This window comes from Parambassis ranga, chromosome 24 (assembly GCF_900634625.1).
Source record: "Parambassis ranga chromosome 24, fParRan2.1, whole genome shotgun sequence".
NCBI lineage: Eukaryota > Metazoa > Chordata > Actinopteri > Ambassidae > Parambassis > Parambassis ranga.
The window spans coordinates 1,536,627-1,555,996 of NC_041043.1; the positions used below are offsets into that span (position 1 = coordinate 1,536,627).

Consider the following 19,370-nt stretch of genomic DNA (forward strand, 5'->3'; position numbering starts at 1 on the left):
GTGAGGGCTGACATTTATTCAAATAAATTCTTTCTCCTATGTTCTAATCTATATACCACATCCAGTAAATGAGCGTGCAGACACAAACTACAAAGCAAACTGCAGACACTTTATTAACCACAACAACTGGAGTGACACATTCTTATTTTACGACGCATTTTACAACAGAGCAAAGGCCTTTCCTACAGACAGACTATTATTCCGATCTTGCTATAAGAAAATACTCTAACATTTTCATCCACATGTTTGTTCCTGTGCATAGTTTATAGAAGGACTCTCTGCGCCACCTAGTGTTGAACTAGCAGATATAAGAAGTGGATTTAACACAGTTGAACAGCTGAAGTTTCTTCTGTGTATGCAGCAGCTTCCATCCGTTTGAACATGAGAATAAACACAAACAGTCTCAATTATTTGATCTGTTTGTCTTTTGTTTATCAGCTGCAGTGTGGATTCTGCAAAAAAACAAACATCTAATTTTCCTTCCAGTAAGTGCTGACTCACACACCCAGTCTGGTCTGAGCTGAGTCACCCAGCAGACAGCTGTAATGAGTGAAAGTCTGGCTCAAGTCTTACAAACAGTGACTATGTTTTTTTATGTTATAGCCATTTTAGGGGGTGAAAGGTCATAATCGCACTTTTTTTCCACTTTGTTTTAGTGACATGTGTGCTCTGCCCCCTTTAACTTTTACTAAATAATTTATTGTTGTGTTATGATCATTATAGACCTCTGGGTGTCCACGTTTTGGTATTTAGTGCATTCCTGTCTGTGAAGGGCAACAAACATGCTTCCCCCATGTGTATTAATTATCCCTGTTGAATGCTCCGTAAAAGATATTCAGCCTGCAACAAAAACAGACATAAACATAAAATCAATTGCTATGTGTGTTGATGTTCAGTATATCATGAGAAAGTGTGGCTTTGTAAATACCAAAAAGTCGACCGGGTCCTCTGGTTTGATCTTGCAGCACTCAAGCATGGCCTCTGTGAGCGAAGGTATCACGTACTTCATCAGATAGTTCCTCAGAGGAAGAGACTGAGCCTCCAGCAGCTCGGCCTCCTGTCGCCTCACCTCACATACATTCTTCTGCTGTTAAATAAATAAGATCCTATAACCTTCTATGAACAGTGAGGTGATAAAAGATTCCTCCGTGACCTTACCCACTGCTTGTACTGAGCAGCCATCTCAGCCAGCGCAGCCTCGTTCCTGCGTTTTCTCTCAGAAGCCTCTGCAGCCAGTTTCTGCCTCTGCTCCTTATCTCTCTTTCGGGCCTTCTTCTCCTGCTCCTCTGCGCTCAGCCCATAATTTGTAGGAACCCCGACCATCTCTGTGATTTTCTTCATGATGTCAGTGTACTCTGGATCATCCACACAGACCTCTGTGGAGGAACACAGCACAGAAAAAAGATTTATTTGCAAAAATGGGTCCTTTACACTGAAAATCTGCTCTTGCTCATCCGCATTGAAAGACTAAGGTGCTGTATCCTGCCCCTAACATACATTTGTGATATTGATACTTAATTTGTTTATATGGCTTTAAGTGCAGTACCAATATGTTCTGGGTGAATCTCCAGCTCATCAAAGTAGTCTAGCAGTGTGTCACCAGTACTGCTCAGTTGTCTGTATCTCATCAGGCGACATAAAAATTCCTCCTGGGTGTAACGCATTTTCTCCGCCAGGCTCTGTGGAAGTTCTTTCACTCTGTTCGTCAGGAAATCATCTGACGCATGCAAGGCGAAAATATGTTCTGCAAAACACACCGAGATGTTTCAGCACTTTGTTGATAGATGTCAACAGATGTCACAGAGGTGTATCAATGACCTGGAGCGATGTTCTTGTTGTATGCCGGTGTTTTGGACATCAGATCCATGTCCTGATTATCTGGCTCCTTATCTGAGCAACAAAAACACACTTTAGGACAAACTCTGATTTGTCTCTCACTTCATTAATGAATAAATAGATGAATGAAACTCACCAGAGAAAATCATCTTTGCTTGCTGGTAAGTGTCAGGGAAGTCATCGAGAACAAATCCTTGGTTTTGACACGCCTTTGAATTCAGTTTGTCGTTCACAATGTGAAACAAGAGATGGTCATCCAGTCGACCTGATGGGACACAGGTTATTAAACAATATAAGGCCATTCAAATGAACATTTCATTAAAAGGTTTTCTTACAGTACTTGTAATCTCGCCTGCTATCTTGTTGCTTTTACTAACCTTCATTTGCTTCCATGCTCTTTTTAATACTTTCCAGCTGTTTCTGTGCAGCAGCTGCTTCCTCCTCACTGTCATGTTCAGGCCCATTCAGTATCTCCTTCTGCAGCACACACACAGAAAGATGACAGTAACACAACGTCCACAGGAGGGCAGTATGTCTCACTGCATCCACTGACCAGCTGTGTGATCTTCTCCTCAATGGTCTCCTGGAGCTTGATGTGGTGTGTTCGGTAATACTGGCAGAGCTTCTCTGCAACTGTGGTTTTCCCCACAGCCGGAGGTCCAACCAGGAGGATTCTAACTGGCTAAAGAATCAATGGACACAAAGATAATTCTGATTCCATTTTTCTTCTACATGTACACCATATGAACAAAGGTATGTGGACCCCAAGCCAAGACGAGTTTTCCTGGACACCACATTTCTGGCTCCCTGACCCACCACTTTAGGTGGGACTTCAGTCATTAGCTTGTCTTTAAATCCTTCATAGTTCCCCACTGATGTGTGTGTGTGCTATATATTTGTCAAGACTCACAAGCAGCTGTCTGGCCTCTTTGTATTCCTGCACAATCATCTCCATGTTTTCCACCATCCCGGTCTCAGACGTCCAGCGCAGGTCGTATAAGTCCTTTAACTGAGAAGCCTCCAAGCTGAGGTCGATCCCTAAATACTCCAGTTCCCCTGGCTGAAAAAAGACATGCACACTTTTCAGGAAATCATTTATTATTACATGTTATCTGTTTGAAATATGCAACAATGTATGACAGAAACAAATCTAAATACAGGTATCACATTTAAATGAATTACTGTACCGTAAAAGCCTTCATTGTGATGACCTCCTGCGCTGGTAACATGTGAACTTTTCCTGGTCCAAGCACATAACTTATCCTCTAAAGGATTAAAGGTTGTTATGTTATTATTATGCCTTCTACACACACACACACACACACACATATATATATATATATATATATATATATATATATATAACTATATTTATTACAGAATTACCTTTACAATATCTTCTAAAGTGATACAGGCCTCATCAATGGCAAGAATATACTTCGACTTTGGCCTCTGCTTTATAATGTTTTGAATCACTCTGAAAAGCAAACAGTCAGTTCAGCAATCAAACAATTCTCTCCAAATATATGCAGGAATATATGCAGGAATACTGTCAATTAAAATCACCCGCCAAGGTCGTGAACGTGAATTGTGGGGATGTGATTTCTTCCCTCTCCAAATATGGGAACTTCTGGAGATTTCATCAACCAGGAGACCTGATGGAAATTACAAATCATGCAGCAACACACACAGAGAGGCCTGATGACCTACAGAGGGTATTATTATGCTTCTATATTTACCTTGAAGAAGTAGTGAAAGAGGTTCTCCCCCTGTCCATACTGATGACCAGCAGCTACAACGTAACCTTGGAGTTTGGAGTTTTTCTGCGTATTGAAATATCAGAGGATATCATTGAATCAATAGCAAACATTATGCAACTGAGACTGCATTAGACTGTTATGTTGTTGGAATAGATTTACCCCTCTGGGCAACTTGAGCACAAGATTTTCCAGATTATAGCAGTTTTTGAAGTTGCGATGAGGCCTTCTTCTCCTGAACTCTGCATCTGTCATTGCATCACCCTGAAGAGCCAAATTGCACTCCGTTCAGTTTAAAAGCTTTTACCACCTAACCTCTAGTTTCTCCCAGACTCACCGGATTCTTGGGTGTGGTTAGGGCCCAGGTCATCACAGTGGAGACTAAGATGAACATTTTCCGAGACTTGAAGTTCTCCATCTCAGATTCAAGCGCTGTTTGTAAAAGGAAGGAACTGTAAGAGATGTCCTCTGCTGAATTATCAGCACTATCTGACCTCACCTGTAAGTGCCCACTTTGCTTCTTCAAACTGCTGCTGTGAAGAACTTTCTGAGATGTTGTACACCACCACATCACACTGCAGCAGGTACTGAAGAAGCTCATCTCTGGATGGGGACTACCAAAGAAGTTAATCCTATTTTAGACATTTTATATGTTCTAAACTCCCTATGTTCTAACACTGACCCTTCTGCTACTTTGGATAGCTGCTGTATGTAATGTATCCATGACATGCACCGCATATTACAGCAAGCTAAGCCTAGCCTGCTTGCTTTATAATGTTGCCATTAGCAAAACACTGTCTGATTGTTTTTGTATGGAATGAGTGGCTAATTCATTAATAAATTCCCAGTGTAGCTAACACTGCTAGCTAATGTTATCACTATAAATATCTGACTTGCTATCCATATTGCTTAGCTAATGATGACATAAACAGCTGCAGAATGCAGCAGGATATGTTGCAGCAGTTCACTATCACTATTTACCAGTTTTATGTTTAGAACTATGAATTTCATTTACAGTATAGCATTTTTTTACAGTGTAACAGTGCCAGTTATGCACACTATTCTGAATCTTACTGTATGATAAATACAGAGTTATAAAAGCATGTGTACACATCACAGGCCCGCCTCACCTGATACTGTTCCAGGAGAAAGGCCGACTCTTTGGCGGACTGCACGGTTCCCACCACCTGGAAGGCAGCTTCACCAGCGGCTGCTTCTTCTTCTGCTTCACCGTCCTCAGCCACGTATGTCGACAAAAACTGTTCAACAAGGCAAAATGGCTTCAGTAAAACTCACGAATGACAGGCTGTTTCCCAAAACCAATAAACACTTCTCTATACCTTGGCGATGTGCGCGGAGGAATATCCGTTTACGTCGTTAACAAAAACTCGTTTAGGACGAGTTTGGTGTCTTTTGTCCTCCATTTTTAAAATCTTTGAATGACGTAAATATTTTTAGACTACGAGAAGAAGAGCCCTTAGCAACGGGGAAACATACTGTTGCCCTTAGCAACGGCGAAACGTCAGGTCTCAACGTTGCTAAGGGCTCTTCTTCTCGTAGTTTAATGGCGGGTGGCATCCTTCTCTCAGGCGCATTACCGCCACCTATAGGCTACTATGGAGTGTGAACCTGAGTGAGACTAAAAAAAGTATACTAAACCTGATTTTCTTAGGTTTCCCTTTTAGTATGTCTGGTATCTGAAATTCAGTAATGCTGTTTCTTCTTCATTACAATTCTCACATAGTCCTGATGTACACTAACGTGATGTACGTTCAAAAGTTTGGGGTCACTTGGAAATGTCTATTTAAAAAATGTTTTTTTTTAATGCAGATAACACTAAAGTAATCAGACATACAGTCCAGACATTGTTAATGTGGTAAATGACTATTCTAGTTAGAAAATGCTGATTTTTAATGGAATATATGGGTATACAGAGACCCTTTTCCAGCAACCATCACTCCTGTGTTCTAATGGTACATTGTGTTAGCTAATCCTGTTAAAAAGGCTAATTGATGATTAGAAAACTCCTGTGAAACTATGTTAGCACAGCTGAAACTGTTCAGAGAAGCTATAGAACTGGCCTGGTGACCCCAAACTTTAGAACGGTAGTGTATGTTTACCTATTAGTTTGAGTGTTTTTTTAAATCCAGTGTGTCCGAGTCAGTCTTGTAATGCTCCTTTCTTCTCTCCTATGGCCCCCTGCTGGTCTCATTGTGCCCACTTACCTTTGAATTGGGCATAAATGTCTTCCTGTTACTTTCTCCTTACATGCCATTGATCACCCTTTGATTGCTTCTAGTTTATTAAATGCTGTCACCATGACATTATCCAGTTTAAGTGCTCCCTTTGATAGTTTGTCTGCCCTTCCATTACCCATAACACCCTGATGTGCTGGAACCCACATAAAAACAACAGATATATTCAAGTTTTTTTGTCCTAAACAGAGCTTCATATGTCTCATTTAACATATCCTGTGTGGCTTGAGATGAAGACGATTGAAGTGATTCCAGAACTGAGTCAGAATCTGAGCAAATAATGGCCTTAGACTTACCGTAGTATATTCTACCCACTGCAATGCTGTTATTACTGCCATCATCTCTACTGTGAAAACTGTTAAATGATCTGGAGTTCTCCTGCTGATATCTATTGCTAACACAGGAACTGTCCCTGAAAAAACAGTTTTTTTCCTGTATTGGGATCTTTGAAACCGTCTGTAAAAATAGAAACATACTCCTTATACACTCTTTCTAATCTGTCTTTTTCTAACATTGAGGCAGTGGTTAAACCTTTGTACTTGTGTCTATTTTCTATAAAGTAAAAATCAGACAAGACTGCAGTGAAGAGCCATGGAGGCCCCGCTTCTGGGCAGAATTCCTGCTTCCCACACTTTTTTATACAAACCTAATAGCTTCTGGGATGCTACCCATTCTCTCCTAATTCCTCTCATTCTCTTAATCCTCCCCCAGACACCCTCTACTGGTGTTGACCTCCCAATTTTATAACACTTCACTCTCTCTCCTTATACTATTTCAGTCAGGAGAGACTCAGGTGACTGAATAAGAGAAAATGTATTGTTATACAAATAATTTAGAATGTGCTTTGGCGTTCTAGACCCTGTCGCGATGACCACATCCAAAAGGGAGGAAAGGGCAGGAGGAGAGTCGGAAGTCCCCCCCTGGGTCTAGACGTGGTGGTGGTGGTGGTGCAGAAGCTAGAGAGCAGGAGAGAGTTCCTTTAACTGGTGCGAATCTGGTGGTGCTTGGGGTGGAGGAGGGTCGCCAGAGTCGATCTGAAGGACAGCTGAAGAAGAGACGAAAGACTTTTAAATATTTTTGCTAAGCTGTGATTGGGCAAGTGAGGGATGGACTGACAGCTGATTGGTGAGAGAGGTGCTCTATAACATTCATCTGACTAAAGTGGGAGGTTAGAGAGAGGGAGAGCAAGGGAGTGAGAAAGAAGAGGGAGAGATCAGGGAGGCGAATAGAGATGAATGACGTGAAAGTTTTCCTGACTGAACGTGCGCTAGGAGCTTCCTTTTACGTTTGCTTTGATTTCATCCATAGCCAAACAGGGACTCCCCAAATCCCCTCTTTGACCCACTTTCTTCCTGTCTCCACTCGACTCACACTTCACTCGACTCACAATTGAACAGATTTCCACTCTCTGCACCTTAGCCATAAAAATGTCCCCTACCTGATTTTTCAGTACTGTTGAAGGTTTGACTGGGTTCATGGCAGAGATACCATTTTCCTCTGCACACTGTAGTATGATTTTCCATTTTTCTGTCTGATCCTCACATCTCTCCTCTCCAACACTCCAACTAACTTACTTAGTTCTGGTCTCAAAAGAATCACTTCTTCTTTTTACTTTCTGATTACCATTATCCTGTGCCGTTGCTAAGGTCTCGCTGTGGTTGCTATGGTTTGGCCAATGAATCTTAACAATGCTGTGAGGAAAGTGTAACGTGTCACTTCCGTGCAATTTTTCCTGCAGGCATTGCCCATTGAAAATCCAGCACACAGTGTAACAACATCCTAATCTTGCCCCCTCTCACACACAGCAGCTACACCTGTGGGTCTCTATATCCCCTCATGGTACAGGACAATGAAGCGCTGACATGGAAACTTTTAAAGCACCCCGTATATTTATAGAGTTGAGATTAAGCTGGTGGCAGGTCTGGGCAGTTGTGTGTCTGAGCTCTTAGTGAAACACACGACACATATATTCAAAGCAGAGTGATACTGAAGAGTGCTGCTCAGAGTGTGCCATGTATAGTAATAAATAACCTGTCATTATCAGCATGCACACAGATGACTATCATTGCAATACAAAAAAATAAAATAATATAAAAAGGTGGCAAAAGCATGCAAGGATGCAAATCAACCAAATATTTCTGATCTAAAGTTTTCAATAAGATTTTACGCTATAATTTACATATTTATTCACATTTCTTTAGTGTTGCACTCTTAAACAGCCGGTGTTACCTCTTTTCAGTGCTGGTGAGCTGTGAAACACTTTACTTGTGTATAAAGATTTACAGTCAGCAGATGGCTATTGATGTGATTGCTCTGGTTCACACCAACCCCACAGCTTTTCAAACACTGCGAACCATCAGCTGTCTGCAGCCGGCATGTGGCGCATTACAGACACGGCTGTGTGCGACCAACAGAAGGAAACTGATCATTGCTGTTCCTAAACATTTACACTGACAGGGCTTGGGTGACAACTAGAAAATTAGTTTGGACTAGAGACTGGCCACACACTGAAAAAGAGGAGCCATTAATCACAAATGTTAAATATTTGTGCGTTTGTTGTTTGTATTTGAATTGCCTCGATTAAAGTCAAATCTATCAGTGTTCCTACTGTACATGGTCAAATGGTAAACAAAGCCCTGTCTACATTAGGCAGACTGTTGTAACAGTTGTTACTAACAGTTGCTTAAGTGTGTGCTTGAAGAGTATGTGTGTGTGTTAGGGGGATGGAAGTGCAGAGAAGGCAGCTGTCAAGAAAGACAAACCACATGCTTCCTACATTCCCTTATAAGGACGAATGTCCCTCAAAACCATGACCCATTTCAGTCCAATCTGCTCCATCCTGATAAAGACCTGCCCGTACAGATTGGGCTCTGCCAAAAAGTGCTCCTTTCACTGAGAGGGAGCTGTTGACAAAACACAGCAGCAGTTTCATTCAGGCTAAACTAAACTGATGTTTCTGCCTCAGAGATCAGAGATTAGGCTACATTGAGTGAAACATTTATTGCAGTAATTATTTGTATTTAGCATTGACATATGTTTTTCTTGCCTTTTTTGCTTTTGTTATCGTAAATTACGTGTTAATAATCTTAGATTTGACTTTTATCACAGAATTCTGAGAGGTTCTTAGAAAAACACATAGGCACAAAATAAATGTCTACTCTCTCTATTCATATTTTCATTTTTACCCTTCTAACATCCACCTCCAAACAACCTATAAGTCTCAAAGTCTAAACTCCAAATTCACACATTTCTCTCTATACTTTTTCTATGAAAATTCTCAGAATTATACATAAATAAAATAGAACAATAGACAAAGAAAGAGTAAATATTCGTCGTATATAACATATAATATATCAGAAGCAGCTGAATCAGAATCATAACTGTATTTATTGCCATATAAGTGAAGAGTTTCACATTACTAGGAATTTGCCTTTGTAATTTGGTGCATACTTAAAACATAAAACAAATAATAATAATATAATAATAAAATAAAGTAAATGTAAAGATTTGAAAGCTGTGAAACTTTGTAGAACTCAATTTGTTCAACAAAATGGGGAATAGGTTATTTAGACCAGTTTTGAAGATAAAGTGTGTGAGCCGTAAGTCTATCCCTTAAATGTTAATTATAGAAAATACACTGCAAGTGTGTTATCAAAGAACATCAATCGGGGTTATTTACATTTTTATTGCACTCACAGTGGTCTGATAGGGCTCCAGCATGGAGATGTCACAGTGACGAATAAGGAGCCCCTCCTCGGTGTGTGTATGTATGAGTGGCACCTGCTGCACACCATATCCCTAAAAGGAGACACTAAAGCCAATCAGAGGCGAGAACGGTCACTCGTCGCTTCCTGCACAGGCTGTCCCAGGAATCTGTTGTCTGCTGGAGGTCTGGGGGACCCCACCGCCCCCTCCCCTCTCTTGCACTATACTGCCTCTCAGCTGTCTAGCATGTTTTTTGGCCCTCCTTCAGTCTTCACACATGCCACTACACTGGCAAACTGTCACAGGAAAGGTTCCTCTTAGACAGCTCCTTAACCAGAATGCTCAGAGGAGATCTCATGTTACCTTCTCACCCTGCAATCACCCACATCCCCAGTGCCCAGTTTTGACTTAGTCATATTAACACATCCTTAGGGAAGGGAAGTACTGAAAAGTGGGAGAAAGATGCTGCTTTGAAATTTGGAATTTGGATTCTGAACTGGCTTGCATATGAGCGTTTCCTCATCATGATCTGTCTGAGCTCTAACTAAGAAACATTAAGACATAATCACATATCCATCACATTTAAAGCTTTGTGATTGAATAATCATTGATTCTCAGTCTACTCTTTATTTACTTCCTTGCATGGCTTTTTATCTCCAAGGCAACATCCCTCCAGTTTGGTGGCGTTAGCTGACACAGGATCCACTTTACTGAGCCATATTACCGAGCAGCACTTAATTTGGGCTTGTGTGAAGTCCTGAGCCCGCCCACCAAGCCCCTGCTTCAGGACACTGAGACATATTTAAGGACCCCCTCTCACCCTCACCCCTTTGTCCCAGTGGAAACTCCAGTCTTGTAGTTACAACTTGGTGAGTGCCCTTTTTCACATTCTTCTTGCTGTGCATCTTAGGTGTTGTATTTGAGATGTTTTTTTTTCTCATAAGTTTTAATGAAGATATTTAAGTGAAGGATGAGAGCAAGGGAATGAGCTGCAGACCCATGCAGGTTTAGAGGTTTAGAGTCCAGGAAGGGGATGCTTGCTGTTGAGTGGCAGGCATGCAACTCTGACTCAGGTCAGACTCAACCTAGAGATACATAGGGTTCACTCAGGTCTGATGTTTCAGGGGGTTTTAAATACCAAAACAGACAAAAAAAATCAGTGTCTCTCAGGGAATATACAGTTGTGCTTTTATTGTGAAAATCTTAAAGTCAAACTAAAGAGACTTGCCTTTCTTAATGAAAATTAAAGTCACTTTCTGCCTGAATTAACTAAATTAACTAGCTATTCATTTGAAATTAAATTGTATTATACTGTTTTATACTGTTTATTAATTTATTTGAAAGAACATGCATTTAAATTCTAACTCAAATCTGCAGTTCAGGGGAGTTCATACACAAAACTCCTTTTTAGAGCATATTAAAGTGTAATTTCCAGTTATTTTAAACAGTAACATTTGGAGTTTTAATGAACTGTCAGAAAAGCTGTCATTGCCTTCAACTTCTGCTTGATCAGCTTCAGCTGCTGTGTCAAGATTTCCTTTAAAACATGACACAGAATGCCCTAGCAGCACTTACAAATTGGAGTTGGGAGAAACCTCCATCGGAGGGGGTTGATGATGATAGTGGCGCCCAGGATGCAGCCTGTTATCATTGTGAAGGATCAGAGCACATGGTCTGGCTCCAAACAGAAGAGACCACTATGTGGCGACAGCTGAGAGGAGACCCAGGCCTCCTCTGCCACTCGTCAAAAGACACGCTGGCTCAGCTGTTAACTGGCTCGGGCTTAACGATGAGATACTGAAGGGGCTGAAAATAGATCTATGAGTGTGAGTGTGTGGGGGGTCATGTCCCATTTTGGCTTTTCAGGCAGCTGTAGGACTCAGAGAGATTACTCTCACACTCATAGGTGTCTTCATAGTGAGCATAGTGCCACATTGTTTCTCAGAATAGACTCTATTTAGACTCTAAATAGAAATATGACACAATATAACATATTATCTGCTGAAAACATCCAATAATGTCATCATGACATGTGTCCATCTTATGTCTCTTCTAGCAGGCCAGAACAGAAAAGACCAAACATGTGTGACGACGACGAGACCACCGCCTTGGTGTGTGACAATGGCTCTGGCCTGGTCAAGGCTGGGTTTGCTGGTGATGACGCTCCCCGTGCTGTCTTCCCATCCATCGTTGGACGTCCCCGTCACCAGGTTTGAAATAATAAAAGACCCCTGGCTCTATGAAGGATTATATTTTCAATCATAACACAGATGTTATATGTGTTATCTTTATTTGTAGGGTGTGATGGTGGGTATGGGTCAGAAGGACAGCTATGTGGGAGATGAGGCTCAGAGCAAAAGGGGTATCCTGACGCTGAAGTACCCCATCGAGCACGGCATCATCACCAACTGGGACGACATGGAGAAGGTGAGAGTTGGATCAGAAAACGGCGCAGTCACTTCAGTCCAGTGTTGTGAGTCGTTAGATCCACTACAGCTCCTCTAACTGTCCTGATGTTTACAGATCTGGCACCACACCTTCTACAACGAGCTCCGTGTGGCCCCTGAGGAGCACCCCACCCTGCTGACTGAGGCCCCCCTCAACCCCAAAGCCAACAGGGAGAAGATGACTCAGATCATGTTTGAGACCTTCAACGTCCCTGCCATGTACGTGGCCATCCAGGCTGTGCTGTCCCTGTACGCCTCTGGTCGTACCACCGGTGAGTCTCTACCTAAAACTCCTCCACTTTTAGACTGTACTGGTAGTCCATAGACAAGAAACTGATCTGTCTCTCTCTCTCCCTCTGGACAGGTATTGTGCTGGACTCTGGTGATGGTGTGACCCACAACGTACCCATCTATGAGGGTTATGCTCTGCCCCACGCCATCATGCGTCTGGATCTGGCCGGTCGTGACCTGACAGACTACCTGATGAAGATCCTGACTGAGCGTGGCTACTCCTTCGTCACCACTGGTAAGAAGACGCTGCTACCAGAATGAATTTAAAAAACAGAAAAGTGAGTTTAATTGAGAGATAACTTCAGTAACTCCAAGTGCCAGAAACTGTAAATGCTTAAACACTGGCAGAAATAAAGTTATGTGAAGTTAAGTGATTTTGCAATTAGCATTTGCTAAAGATGTGGTGATGAGCAACAATTAGCTTGTTTATTTTATTAGCTAGAATATGTGAGCATGTGTTTTGTTTTTCAATGTAGATTTAAAGCAGCTTTATTTAGCTTTACTAGCATTAGCGAGTATAGGCTTCTGGTTATTCCCAAAGTAAATGATGTGTTGCTAACATTAGCAACCCAAAAATGGTGGATTTTCTCATTATATTCTTGTGGACCTGGTTGACTGAACTATGTTTTTTCTCTCTAGCTGAGCGTGAGATTGTGCGTGACATCAAGGAGAAGCTGTGCTACGTGGCTCTGGACTTTGAGAATGAGATGGCCACTGCTGCCTCCTCCTCCTCCCTGGAGAAGAGCTACGAGCTTCCCGACGGTCAGGTCATCACCATTGGTAACGAGCGTTTCCGCTGCCCAGAGACCCTCTTCCAGCCATCCTTCATCGGTGAGTCACGAGCTGAACTAACACTAATTTGTTTGATTGCACACACTTTACATTAGGTTTACCTTATTACATGTCACCTTCTCAGGTATGGAGTCTGCTGGTATCCATGAGACCGCATACAACAGCATCATGAAGTGCGACATTGACATTCGTAAGGACCTGTACGCCAACAATGTGCTGTCTGGCGGTACCACCATGTACCCTGGTATTGCTGACCGTATGCAGAAGGAGATCACTGCCCTGGCCCCCAGCACCATGAAGATCAAGGTGAGATAAATCTGATCAGATATTCAAACATGGTGTAAAACACTTTCATGACCAACCTGTATCCCTGATCCCCCTCCCTGCAGATCATCGCTCCCCCTGAGAGGAAATACTCCGTCTGGATTGGCGGCTCCATCTTGGCCTCTCTGTCCACCTTCCAGCAGATGTGGATCAGCAAGCAGGAGTACGATGAGGCAGGCCCCTCCATCGTGCACAGGAAGTGCTTCTAAATCTCCAACGAGCACCAAGAAAACACCCCCCCCACCCCCCCGGCCGACACCAACCACTCCATATCTCTATTTCTACTGTGCCTTTTGCTGTATATACATGTACTGTTGTAATAAAAATAGTTGCTTTTAACAATAATCTGAAGAGTTTGAGTCTTTCTCATTGTGGAGGTCCTACTTAAGATCTATTTTTTTTGGGTGACCCCAAACTTTAGAATGGTAGTGTAAATAGAATAAACCACAGCCAAAAAGTTCACTTAGGAGTCATTGGAAGCCTGGCGGTTCCAAGACAGGGTCTGTCTACCCACTCAATCTCCAAAAAATATATGCCTCAGGAGTAAAAATACTGATTTAGTGTGGATAAAGGCTAAATTAGAAACAGCTAATATTGACACAGAGCTTTATCTTTATTCAGACCATTATTTTTACTTCAAATCGAATTAAATTTAACTAATTTAAACCTAAAGCTTCTACAACATTTTCTATGTCACCTGAACACAGCACTTCCTGTGCCACAGGTGTTGTAGATGAGCATAATGAAGCCATCTTTCATTCTGGAGTGATGTTAGTCAGGAAAGCATGCTTATAAAAACTTGAAAGGCTGCTGACTATTTAGTTTTTCCACTCTAGTGATGAAAAAATAGGGATTACAGGCAGTAGTGTGACCAGCTTTTATTGTCAAGTCCTCCATGGGATGAGCTCAGTGGTGCAAAGTTATGTTTACATGCCTCAGCTTGGACTCATATGCTTGTGAGTAAAATTCATACAGTTTCTACTGGAGCAATAGCGCCATCTGGTGGTCAGATGCCACTACTGTGGCCAGATCTAACACGTGTTCCTGTTTTCTCAAAATCAGAATCTGTTAGCTTTGTTGCTTACTGTTTTATTGTGGTAATGCCCTTTTCCTTGACCTACTATGAATAAGCTGTTGCTAAAGTTCATTATTTTTTTTAAACCAATATTGTACAATTATTTTAAATGTTTGTGGGAACTATCATTTAATTTAAATAAAAATGTATTTCTGGTGCTAAAATGAAGTTTTTTTTGTTTTGGGTATTATATGATACTGGTAGGCTATTTAACATACTGAAAAGTGGAGAGAAATCATCTTTTTGGCATAACACTGGCCTCTGATTTGTCGTGTCAGTGCTGTGCGGCTGCGGAGCAGACAGCCAATCGGAGGAGAGGATTCTGGTTCCTATAGAAACTGCCTCTGAACCGTGAAGCGAGGCGGATCGCATATTATTGCGAGGTTGTATAACAACAAGCATCTATGATGACACCGGAAATCAAGTCTTTTGTTTCAAAATAAAATCTCCACGACAAGAAGACAATGTCACAAAACGTTAAATATTGTATTCATAAAAGCTAACACACCCAAGGATCGAAACGGACTCATTCGTGGGATAAAGCTTGCTGTAGACTTGATTAATCGGATTTGAGCATCAAGCCTTTATTGTGGAAACCGGAAATGACATCTTTCTTCGTAGCTAGCTTGACTGAAGTCTCGCGCAGGTCCTTCCTTCAGCGCGGAGAAGGTAAGAAAACAGAAATCCGTTTTTCGTCATTCTAATGTTTTTTCTAGTATTAAAATCGACCGCATAGTTTAAAAAATGTAAGTACATGAATTTTATAATACCGTCAGTATTTTTCATTTATATAGGACAATTACAGGTTATTTACATGGGCCTAAGTGGCTGTGTATACAGAATGAATGGCGCACCAAAGATTTATTTTATTTTACAGACAATAGATACTGTCTTACGTGGTAGACCTCTTTTGTAAACATTCTGGTTATTTGTCTCTGTCTTAATTAGCTTAAAATTTAGTCTGGTTCGTTCATCCTGTCCATCAGTAAGCCGTCTTTGCCACCCTCCAGATGACAGAAATGGGCTCAGCTGTGCGGTTATCATTGCTCGGCCTCCTACTGTTCCTGCAGCTCGGCAGAGCTCCGGCCCGCAGTCCCCGCACGGCGGACCAGGTGTCCGAGGCCGACATCCAGCGCCTCCTGCACGGCGTCATGGAGCAGCTCGGCATCGCTCGGCCCAGGGTGGAGTATCCTGCGCACCAGGCAACCAATATTGTCGGGCCTCAGAGCATTCAGGGTACGTCGGCTGGAAGTCTATTATTTAGTCTGATTTTAATAGTATTATTAATGTTTTGGGAAAACTGTGTCTGCTAGATAGGCCTATTGATAATTCTTTTATATTTAATTATTTGCCCTAACATACCCACTATATAGTTTATCTGGATACACCCGCAGTGTAAACATAACGCTATCATGACACGAGAAATCATTCTTCTCCTCCCCCATGTTGTCATTCTTCTGGTTGACTTTTTGTGGTGTGTGTTTTTGTGGTGACTGCAGTGCCTCTCTTTTCCCACCAGGTGGTGCGCACGAAGGGCTGCAGCACCTCGGCCCATATGGGAACATCCCCAACATTGTGGCTGAGCTGACTGGAGACAATGTTCCCAAAGACTTTAGTGATGACCACGGTTACCCAGACCCTCCAAACCCCTGTCCTCAGGGAAAGACAGGTACAAAGTGTCACTCTGAGCATGTTGATCTTTAAAATACTGATGTCAGCAGGGTTAATGTCAGCCAGTAAACACAAAGATCTAAAAGTGACACCGTCTCTCTGTCTGATTTCACAGCAGCAGACGGATGTTTGGAACATGCTCCTGACACAGCTGAGTTCAGCAGAGAGTTTCAAAAGCACCAGCACCTATTTGACCCAGAGCACGACTACCCAGCGCTGGCAAAGTGGGTGAGTACAGGAAGGCTGCAGGTGTTGAGTCTATTTATTCTACTTCTATAAGAAGATGATAGATAGACTCTCATCTCCTCATCCCTTCCTTCTGTGGTTTCGCATTTTCTTCTCTATCTTTCCTTCTTGCTTCTATAACTTCATCATGAAAAGTTCAATTCTTAACAACAAAGATTAGAGGCAGGGTCCATTCACTTTTTCTGAGTCACCAGCTTTGGTACCACATTGCTTCTTTCTGCATCCTGTTCATTTGGCCTCTTAGCTCCACTAGAATAAGAGGATGTAGTGTAATAACAGCACATTCAGAGTTTCTTTGTCATTCTGATTGGTTGAGAATCATAAAGACAAGACCTTTGTGGGCGGATGTGTCATCTTAATAAATCTGGTTTTTATTTCCTGGATATGACATTTTTTGCAATTTATTGACTATAATTTGGGAACAAAGGGATGAATGGTAAAACAACAGATTCAGGATTTTATGTCTGAAACATGTAATTGTTGTTTTTTTTTCAGAACAAGGAACTTTTGTACCAAAAACTAAAGGGAGGACCCAAAAGAAGAAAAAGGGTATATCGTGTTTCTTGGTTGTCTTTTTTTCCTGTCAGACAAACCACATCACCAATTATTTTTTCTGAGCGAGCTAAGAATTCTGTCTTACATACATACTGACTGTATATAAAGACAAACATTTTTATGTGTCTGTCTGCAGAGTGTCAACCCATATTTAATGGGCCAGAGGCTGGATAATGTGGTCGCCAAGAAATCTGTTCCTCACTTCTCTGAAGAAGAGGAGGGGGAAGAAGCAGCGACTGCTCCCGCTGCCAGCAAACCTACAACCTAAACCTAAACTGCAGTGTAACATGAAGTATGCTGTCAGATAATAAGTTTCAACACTAAATATTTAAGTATTCTGGTTGACAATCAGTGAGACTGTGTATTATAAATGTATTTATTGACTTAGATATTGGTCACTACTTAAACACAACATGTGTAACACAACATGTGTGTTATCTTTGACCCTGCCCTGTTACTTAAAGCTCTAACTGTTACTGCTCTTCATATCTGGGAGTATACACATTTTCAACATGTTTCTGATTATGATGATGCGGACCTGTATTTTTTTTTTTTTAAATGGTGAAAACCATTTTGATATATCCCAAAATACTTAAATATATGGTCTTAAATATATAGCTGGCAGTATATCTGTGACTGTATTATAATGAGAAGAAGCTGTAAAGATAAGTTTGAACATTATACTATTCATAACTGTACAGAGTTCACACTCTTTAATTTTTATATGTGCCATTATGAATCACTTCTGTGTCCTGTGTCAGAAATGTTTCATCATATACTTAAATGTAAATTTTAGCTTTGTCATTTAAGAGAGGATCATGAACTATGTCACTGCAGCGTGGTCAGTATTTTAGAGCTTATTCTGGATCTGTGTTCTTGGCTATACTGCAGTCATGAGTCTCTACAGGCAGCACTGACTCTTATCTCTGGTTACCTCATCTGTCTTGTGTTCTGTTTTGTTCTGTAAGGTCAAATAAACGATTTATCTGCATTGACAAAGTTTGGAGGAATCTTTTTTTTCTTCTCGTGCAGATGAAGTGAGGATCAGGGTTTGAGGAGGGAGTGGGCGTGTTTTGCAGAAACTGAAGATATTTCGGAAAACCCCTCACTGTGTCATTCATAAAGGCTCTGCTGAAGACGCAGGACATCCAAAAGAAAGAGCGGATAACGCTTTCATTTGATGATCTTAAGAAAACAAACGGTAACGCAGATTAATTTTGTTTGTTTAAAGTCAAATGATCATGTATATGAGGAAAACAGGATCTGCGTGCTTGCGTGTTTGGTGCGTAATTGCGCGCGTAAAAGCGGTGCGTAAAATCTTTTGTGCCAATGTCTGACTTTTATGTTGTTTTTCCCTTTCAGCTCCAATAATGCAGACGCACTCGGTGATAATCTCTACAGGTGTTTTGGCTCTGCTGCTTCCTCTAATGAGAGGTATGGAAGCTGGAACATTTCAAGGCGTTTTTCCACATCCAAACAAATACAACCCGAACGAATCTGAGCGGTGTCCGATCAGTGGACTAATTGCCCGCGCGGCGGGGCCCCCACCCTCAACGGACGAGGTGCTGGAGTCCAGCCAGGAGGCGCTCCACGTCACCGAGCGTCGCTACCTGCGGATGGACTGGTGCAAGACGCAGCCGCTCAAGCAGACCATCCAAGAGGTGGGCTGCCTGAGCCGCACCATCATCAACAGGTTTTGTTACGGACAGTGTAACTCCTTCTACATCCCGAGACACATGTACCAAGACGGGGACGCCTTCCAGTCCTGCTCTGCCTGCAAACCAAAAACCTTCAGCACCGTCACGTACACGCTCCTCTGCCCCGGACTGACGCCCAGCACGAGGAAGAAACGGATCCAGCGCGTAAAGCAGTGCCGCTGCACAACTATAGACACGGATTAGACCCAAAATAGGACATGCAGATGGTGTGAAAATCTATTTTGCTTAAAGGATACATAAGAAAGTGGGACAAATAGGAAAGTGAGGAGCTTGCCTCAGTCTTCAAAATAGACAGTAGACAGGAGCTGTGTTCAATAAGCTGATGGTGTCACCTCTAAGTAAAACTGTAGTGGCCAAACTTTCCTGTCAATTATATCTCTTTCTGGAGACAAGTTATAGTCAATTTGTGGTAAACAATCTGGAGGATTTGTTTTTTGATGTCAGACCTGATCATAAAGCTAAGGGCAGGAGCGTTTGTAATAGTCCCTTGTGTCATATTTGTTGCAGGCTGATGGATATTGCAAGCAGTAAAGTGTTTCCCACTATGTGGGATATGAAGCTGAAGGCTTCATGATGGACCTTTAATGCAACATATACACTGCTAAATGCTAATTGATTTAATGCTGTGTATAATGTGTGTATCCTTGATTGTAATGTTGCTTGTAAATAAAACAGCATTGACGCAATTACGTCACACC

The 19,370-nt window shown here is 41.8% G+C and overlaps 4 protein-coding genes across 8 annotated transcripts; 3 read left to right on the forward strand and 1 right to left on the reverse strand.

Moving 5' to 3' along the window:
* Positions 1 to 487: 487 nt before the first annotated feature.
* On the reverse strand, positions 488 to 5,069 carry LOC114428751 (adenylate kinase 7-like). Its single transcript, XM_028397425.1, has 18 exons — positions 4,934 to 5,069; positions 4,724 to 4,852; positions 4,093 to 4,207; positions 3,931 to 4,025; positions 3,756 to 3,857; positions 3,576 to 3,659; positions 3,403 to 3,491; positions 3,223 to 3,313; positions 3,024 to 3,101; positions 2,747 to 2,896; positions 2,390 to 2,518; positions 2,214 to 2,313; positions 1,973 to 2,101; positions 1,819 to 1,890; positions 1,547 to 1,744; positions 1,159 to 1,376; positions 929 to 1,087; positions 488 to 840 (listed from the first exon to the last, which is right to left on the reverse strand). The coding sequence occupies exons 1-18, from the start codon at positions 5,015 to 5,017 to the stop codon at positions 805 to 807; spliced, it is 2,058 nt and encodes a 685-aa protein (XP_028253226.1). The 5' UTR covers positions 5,018 to 5,069; the 3' UTR covers positions 488 to 804.
* Positions 5,070 to 10,359: 5,290 nt separating this feature from the next.
* Positions 10,360 to 13,752, forward strand: actc1a (actin alpha cardiac muscle 1a). Of its 2 annotated transcripts, none has more exons than XM_028397469.1 (8): positions 10,360 to 10,422; positions 11,610 to 11,763; positions 11,852 to 11,980; positions 12,077 to 12,272; positions 12,365 to 12,526; positions 12,931 to 13,122; positions 13,208 to 13,389; positions 13,473 to 13,752. In XM_028397469.1, the coding sequence occupies exons 2-8, from the start codon at positions 11,635 to 11,637 to the stop codon at positions 13,614 to 13,616; spliced, it is 1,134 nt and encodes a 377-aa protein (XP_028253270.1). In that variant the 5' UTR covers positions 10,360 to 10,422; positions 11,610 to 11,634; the 3' UTR covers positions 13,617 to 13,752. The 2 variants fall into 2 exon arrangements, with proteins under 2 accessions (XP_028253270.1, XP_028253271.1); XM_028397470.1 differs by having other exon boundaries at positions 10,385 to 10,422; positions 11,613 to 11,763.
* Positions 13,753 to 15,106: 1,354 nt separating this feature from the next.
* scg5 (secretogranin V) lies at positions 15,107 to 17,949 on the forward strand. 4 transcript variants are annotated; one of them, XM_028397243.1, is made up of 6 exons: positions 15,107 to 15,151; positions 15,431 to 15,718; positions 16,002 to 16,151; positions 16,269 to 16,381; positions 16,895 to 16,948; positions 17,091 to 17,949. In XM_028397243.1, exons 2-6 carry the CDS (start codon positions 15,493 to 15,495, stop codon positions 17,220 to 17,222), a joined length of 675 nt encoding a protein of 224 aa, XP_028253044.1. In that variant the 5' UTR covers positions 15,107 to 15,151; positions 15,431 to 15,492; the 3' UTR covers positions 17,223 to 17,949. The 4 variants fall into 4 exon arrangements, with proteins under 4 accessions (XP_028253044.1, XP_028253043.1, XP_028253046.1 ...); XM_028397242.1 differs by having other exon boundaries at positions 15,113 to 15,151; positions 15,493 to 15,718; XM_028397245.1 differs by having other exon boundaries at positions 15,127 to 15,151; positions 15,469 to 15,718.
* Positions 17,950 to 18,081: 132 nt separating this feature from the next.
* grem1a (gremlin 1a, DAN family BMP antagonist) lies at positions 18,082 to 19,363 on the forward strand. The gene is made up of 2 exons (XM_028397246.1): positions 18,082 to 18,155; positions 18,317 to 19,363. Exon 2 carries the CDS (start codon positions 18,325 to 18,327, stop codon positions 18,853 to 18,855), a length of 531 nt encoding a protein of 176 aa, XP_028253047.1. The 5' UTR covers positions 18,082 to 18,155; positions 18,317 to 18,324; the 3' UTR covers positions 18,856 to 19,363.
* Positions 19,364 to 19,370: the final 7 nt, after the last annotated feature.